The 7,141-nt window shown below is 39.3% G+C and overlaps 1 protein-coding gene across 2 annotated transcripts; it reads left to right on the forward strand.

Moving 5' to 3' along the window:
* The first annotated feature begins 81 nt into the window (after positions 1-81).
* tra2a (transformer 2 alpha homolog) lies at positions 82-3,640 on the forward strand. Of its 2 annotated transcripts, none has more exons than XM_077743851.1 (9): positions 82-314; positions 869-1,257; positions 1,334-1,475; positions 1,855-1,899; positions 2,169-2,357; positions 2,503-2,618; positions 2,824-3,132; positions 3,200-3,261; positions 3,358-3,640. In XM_077743851.1, exons 1-9 carry the CDS (start codon positions 279-281, stop codon positions 3,366-3,368), a joined length of 1,299 nt encoding a protein of 432 aa, XP_077599977.1. In that variant the 5' UTR covers positions 82-278; the 3' UTR covers positions 3,369-3,640. The 2 variants fall into 2 exon arrangements, with proteins under 2 accessions (XP_077599977.1, XP_077599978.1); XM_077743852.1 differs by having other exon boundaries at positions 869-1,183.
* Positions 3,641-7,141: the final 3,501 nt, after the last annotated feature.

The raw sequence follows: 7,141 nt of genomic DNA on the forward strand, positions 1-7,141 counted from the left end.
ACAAGTTGAAGTACACTGATTTTCTTATTGTTACTGTGTTTAGAATGCACCACGTCGTCCAAAATGTACAAGAATGAATGAATGAATGAATGTTGAAAAAACGCGAGCTTTTATATTGAAGAGGTGTCGCAAACGGACATGGCGTCAGCCTGTTGTACCTGATCGCCCCGCCCTCGTGCGCCATTTTCTCTTCGGAGACCTCTCAAACGATAATCGTTACCATTAAAACGCATAGATATTGTTTTGTTTTTACACATGTCAAGGCACATTATCTGAAAATGAGTGACATTGACAAAGGGGTTCAAGAAACTGGAGTAAGTAGTAATATTTAACTGCAAACAGTCAATGTACTGACAGCAAAATACTCATGCACGATTTATCCTAAGCATTCCTCTAATTAATTTTCCTATCCATTATGTTTTGCTGGTTTGGGTCCAAAAATATTCTATGCTAAACGGTATTTGTGGGCTAACATTTTAATAACTTATCAAATTTCCCTGCTGAAATGTTTTAGCAGTCTCTGTTCAACTTAGTAACTCAATTTTAGCTTCAACCACCACTTTGTGTTATTCTATATTGTCCCTTATCCTCTAATTCCAGCAGTATTTGTAGCCTAGTGTCCCCACATATGATTTTTGGGAGTATTTTATCATTTCAAATGCAATGCTAATGAATGAAAATGTTGCTGTAATTCATACTTAATTATTTTGAACTATTAAGTACAAGTAAATCTTACATGATTAAATGGTGTCTCTGTACCCAAGCAAGTTCAGGGTAAGTCTAAATGGAGTATGTTAAAAACTTTAAGAAAATACTGAAAATGCATATATTTATAAATCATAATCTGTTTTAATTTCTCTGGCAACAGGCGTCACATTCTCCATCTCAATTTGCGGATGCAAGTCCTTGGCTGGAGACGCCATGCTCCCCGTCTAAATTGGAAGACGCAACTCCCCTGCAATTGGAATCCTGCTGCCCATCAAAATTGGAGGACGCAAATACCTGGCAACAGGCGTCCTGCTCGTCGTCAAAATTGGAGGACACGAATACCAGGCAACAGGAGTCCTCCCCATCAAAAATGGAGGACGCAAGTACCTGGCAACAGTCGTCGTGCTCCCCATCAAAAATGGAGGACACAAGTACCGGGCCACAAGGATCCTGCTCACCATTTAAAATGGAAGAGGCAAGTCTAACTCAGGACAAGCCAGAGAGCCCCGAACATTCTCGATCCCGATCCCGCTCTCCATTAAAATTAGAGTATGTCATTTTTCACAAAGGAAATATCATTTCTCTAATCCCTGGCCACTTGATGCTAAGATGTATTGCTTTTTAGGGCTGCGTCTAATAATGAGTCAAGCCAAAGCGCTAACCCTTCAAGCTCTCCGTCACATGCCACACAAGCAAGGTCTCGGTCACATTCCAACAGTTCGGAATCACGTCGCAAAAACAGCACTTCGCCAACATCAAGCCGAAAGGTCAGTATCAAGGAACAACACAAAAGTTGATTAAAATGAAAAATGATGAATGACGTTGTTACAACTACAATACTTTTTACAGGATAACATAAACTGCCATTTTGTTGAATGCCAGCGTTGCACTAAGACTAGTTTTTCCTGTCTTGTATGTGGCTGCTGTTAATTGTATGTTAGCTAATACCAAATACAAAATAGCAACTTTAATATGATTTTATTGAGATACTGCTCTAAATTATGAATTAATATAATCTAATGCCACAAACCATCTTGAAGTCATCTTGTGATAACTTTTTTTGAGTCTGAAGTGTGTGTATTTTTAAGAGGCAGTATTTCTAACATAATTATGACATTTCAATATCTGTTATTTGTATTATAACAGGATGAAGATACAAAAGAGCCAAACCATCTTGCTGCCGCTAAACGGGTATGTGAAGCTTCATTTTTGAGTGAATGCATTTTAATTTTTACATATAGATTATTATGACTGCAAGAAACACAATAATAAACATTTCAAAATGACATAGTAACTACATTGCAATTACCTATTCACATATTGTCCCGGAATTCACTTTTTAAACGTAAAATATAAGATTTTTTTGTGCTTTTGATTATTTTCCAGAAATAGGTGACAGGATTATAAATTCCTATGTGAACATTTGTTGTTAATGAACTATTATCTCTCTACCTTCCTAGTCAAACCCCAATCCCAGCAAATGTCTGGGTGTATTTGGCCTCAACTTGGACACCACGGAACAAGACCTAAAAGACTTCTTTTCCTGCTTTGGTCCTCTTGCCGGTGTCAACTTGGTCCTCCACCAGCGCTCGCGTCGTTCACGAGGCTACGCCTTTGTTTACTTTGAGGACATCGAGCATTCCAAGAAGGTCAATTCCATTTAATTGAAATCATTTTTTCTATCATTTCAACTTAACTGTGATTACTCTGGCGCACCACTAGATGTCCGTCCTGACCCGAGCACTTGTTTGCCTAGAATGCTGATCATGAACTTTTCCTGCTTCTGTTTCTCAGGCAATGGAGGAAGCCAATGGCAAGGAGTTAGACGGGAAGCCAATTAGACTCGATTACTCCATTACTAAGCGAGCCCACTCACCCACACCTGGAGTCTACAAGGGGAAACAACCAATGTAAGGCTAACAAAAATGATTCTGAATCACAACCCCTAAACTCATTTGCTGCCATTGATGGTCGATGGGCATCCAATCCATTTGGCTCCCCTCTTTGCGATGAATCTCCCCACCATCTTGGTTTCAAATTGAGGAGAAGGGAACTTTTTACTGAGCGATTTTCTCTCAACCCCATCCAACAAGCCTCTCTTTCTTTCTCAAACAGAGAAGACGACGACGTGAGGGCGCACTGGAGAGGTCGAAGTTCATATCACGAAAGAGGCTACGAGCGAGATTACGACCGGGGCTATGACCGAGGCTACGAACGAGGCTACGACCGATACCACGACCGTTATTACGACCGTCATTACAACCGGCATTACGACCGGGGCCCCGATCGCGGCCCCGATCGCGGCTTCGATCGGTACTACGATCGCGGCTTTGACAGAGGCTACGAGCGACGCTACGAGCGATACGACCGACACGACCGATTTGACCGGTTCGACCGATACGACGATTACGATCGTTGGTACAGGTAAATTGTCATTTCCGCCGGGTAAAGATGGCTCCGCTAGGTTTCAACTCTTGGTGTCGTGATGCAGTCGCAGACGTTCCGCTTCACCGGACTACGTTCGATACAGATCTTGCTTACGCTACAGCCCAAGTAAGAGAAAAACAAAAATCTGAATGCATTTTTACATGTCACAATTCAGTTCTTTAGCGACACCACTGACTGGTTTTTGATGTTTTCTTTTCGCAGGGCGCTACTGAGGTGTGGCTAGCACGTCTTAATTCACAGCACGCCGTTGTGTTTTACATCCTGAAGGAGTTCTTAATTTGTAAATCTTTTCCACTTTCACAGTGAGTGCGATCAAGGGACTCTTTGGAACACATTTTTTTTCTATAGTTGCCATTCACGTATTTTCTGTTGGTGTTACACAGACCTGAAATGTTGTCGGTGGCGACCGAGTGTGTCTTCTCATAATTCGGCTTCTTTGTAAGGCCTTCATTTGAGAATTAAAGATCTCACATTGTTTTGTAAACATTGTTATGGGGTGTGCTTATGTGTGGAAATACAAATCAGAATCATGAATACAAAGCTAACTAACGATACAATTCAATCAACAGAAGGAAATTCAACAACATGCGCTAAACATTGGATCAAGTCCCCATAACGCATAATGAGATAAACCTGGAGAACAACCCATCACGTGAGTGACGCCAAACCAAGTAAACGGGTTAGATTTTAACCCGTGAATGTATGGAATAATGGAGCGGCTTATTCAAATTGGCCTGTAATAGCTGCTGACATGTCACGGGGCCCCTCGCAGTTATGCATCGCTTCACTTTGATAGCATTGGGTTCTAAAGTTCAAGGGTTAAAGTATGAGGCGATTCATCGCAGAAATATGGAAGCGTAACCTTCTCGGACGAGCGTAGTAGCTTTCTTAACTCTTAGCTAACTTCAATTATGTTTTAAATGAGATGTGAAAGGATTGTTTTGCATTTATTTAAATTCCCTGCTTAGGAATCATGTGGCCATCAATGGTTTGAATGCTGATAATACTTGATTTTATGACCTGGTTGTGTTATAGGGGTCATCAGCTGATAGGCAAATCAATGGTAATCAGGAGAGGATAACAGGTCGCATGTTAAAGAAGCCAAATATTACATGTTATGTATCTTAGTACTAATTCTGGGAGGAAACAAAGGGATACTTTGCATTTGAATATTGGACTGTAAGCTAAACTACACTACTTTTGTAGGTTGTATCTACTGTAAATTGGTTAACCAGTTAGCTAGTTATCTTATCTGTCATAATATTATGACATGAATTATGACCGTCACCCCTGTGGACATGTTTTCTTCAACCATATGTTTGGAGATTTTGGTTTTCATTTTCAGTCTCCTGTAAAATAATGCTGGATTAGCATTTTGGAATTAAAAAATGAGTGCAGAAGACAGTGAGTAGTATTTCAAAATCAGATTTATGAAACATTCGGATTATATGACTTTAAAGAAAAAAATAGTTTCATAATGCAATGAATCCAACACATCAAGTATGAATGACCAACTAAAGATTTAGTTCAAAATAGGATCTTAATATTCAAGAGAATAAGTTAACTGTATTCCTTATACTTCCCAGTCCTTAATAAACTCCATTTTGTCATACTGTAAACAAAACTTCAAGTAAAAATGCAGAAGAAACAAAATCGATTATTACAATGTAGTATATTCATGTTTTGAAAAAAAATCATACAGTAAACATTACAGAAGTTAGCAATGATGCTCAAATTACATCAAAATGTCACTGCAAATAAACTGCTAATAGTTTATACAAATATTCCAGAAATTATGAGGAAATAATTACGTCTAAAGTTTATAAACTGAGGACATGTAGTTTATTTGAAAAAGTGCAACAAAAGAACTTAAAAAAACTTCCTCAAAACATGATACATTCAAAAGATGTTAATTTATTTAAAAGCACCTTTGGGAACTAATATAGTACAAACTTTATAAATATTAATTACGTTTGAATGAATGAAGTTGACAAAACGAGGAGCTTTACGAGTCTTGTGGTTGTTTGTGCTGGACAACAAAATAGAAGGGGAATTGTGTCTATTAAAAAAATAAATAGAAAGCGAATTTTTCCCCATACAGGACGAAAAAATAGTTTTAGTATACTATAGTTATAGTAGACTTATAACACATAAGTTTCCACCCCAGAAACAATACAAAATAAACCAAAAACAGGAAAGCTCCATCCCTCTTTTAACGTATATCATCCACCACCCATATATTTGTCATTTACCCTTTAAAAAGTCTTATTTAAATCAAATTTTAAAAAATCTAGGATTGCTGTCTAGCATGTTTGGAACAAAAACACACACAAACACACACACACACACATGCACGAACACACACCGCCATTTTACTACTGACATGAGGGCTGTCATTTCCCAAGCGTCAAGGAAGAGCAAAAATGGTGGACAAAAAACCTTAACTTAACCCTTTTTTCACTTTAACACGCTTGAAACCACTTTAAAAAAAACATCAACGCGTGTTTACATCCAATATACTTTTTTAATTAGCGTAAATTGGTAGAAATCTATGAATTCAACACTCAGGGCTCAACATGGCGTTCGTAACGACTACACTTCAATGGAATACTATGTTTTGATACATTTTATCACTACGCAAATGATCACTATTAATAAGTCATCAATAACCGAATAATAAAATGAGGTAAAGAAATCTCACCAGATGACAGAATCCTTAGATTGTGTCGATTAAATGGAATTGTACAAAGCCCTGGAGACGATTTAACATGAACGAGGCCAACAAAACCAGCTCAAAAATTACGATTTACGTGAACTATATACCTCGATCGAGCCGTAATGGCTGTCTCTGTATAGGAATCGGTCAAATGTGGCCCCTGGAAGCAACATAAGAAGTGATAGACTCTCTAACTTTATGTTACTTCTCCCCCTATAGAAGGAGTCCATAGAAAGAGGGGGTGTGTGGGGGTGATCTGGGAGTGTGGGGGAGGCGTTCTGTACATTCCTCAGCGATACATTCACCCGTCGTGCACATGGCTGCACGGAGTCTCCTCACACACAAGGCTGCAGCCATGCATGAGCTCATTCAAGCAGACGTGCACGGCCCACACAGCTCTCTCAGCATGGCGGCCATTGCCCAGAAGAAGAAAAAAATCTATATGCAGCCGCCCCATAAAACACTTCTTTTTCAATATTTCTTTGCCACAGGGAATTCAAAACAATTTATACAAATAGAACGGCATGGATGGAATGGGTTAAAAAGTCCAATATGTGTAGGTTAACGTGCTGGTTTAATAACTCGGAAAAAGCAGTGTTGGGAAACTTGTTAAGGGGGGGTGACGTCTATAGTGGGTGTAGATTAAATGTATGCATGTCTTGCGGGAGGATTGACTCGTGTTTAAAGACGTTTTAGTGAGTTTTGTGGTGTTTATGGACGTAATTCGGTTGAGAGACTCGATAAAAAGATGTGTAAGAAAAAGAAAAATATCGCTCCTTTTGGCTTTCTGCCTCGTATTTCGTTACATTGCTGTCGTGCGAGACAAAGTCCAACAGCCTCAACGTGGACTTAAACGCATCATTGGCGGGCTGGTTCATATAGAATACTCACTGTCTCTCAGCCAATCAGTAGGCGCGCCAGCAGGAGTAGTAGGAGCGGCCGTGCTGCCCTCTCATTGGCCTGGAGAGATGACCAATCAGAGGGTAGCATGTAGTGTGCGGGAGGAAACCCTCTGTGCCTGACATGGCCCGGCTCTGATCCACTCATTCAAGGGCCCGAAAAGTTATAAAAAAGAAACAAAAAAGGGAGGAATAACTTTGAAAAGAAACTTTTGGAGAGAACAATGTATGTGGGATGATTCTGATCATCCCGGTAAAAATATATAACTTTACTGGGATGATCAGGGTGAATTTCCATTTCAAGTTAATCTTTGTTATTCTAATTTTGTAGTTATTTGTTTACATGTATTAATGCTGTCAAATTGCTGGA

Source organism: Stigmatopora nigra, chromosome 21 (genome assembly GCF_051989575.1).
Source record: "Stigmatopora nigra isolate UIUO_SnigA chromosome 21, RoL_Snig_1.1, whole genome shotgun sequence".
NCBI lineage: Eukaryota > Metazoa > Chordata > Actinopteri > Syngnathiformes > Syngnathidae > Stigmatopora > Stigmatopora nigra.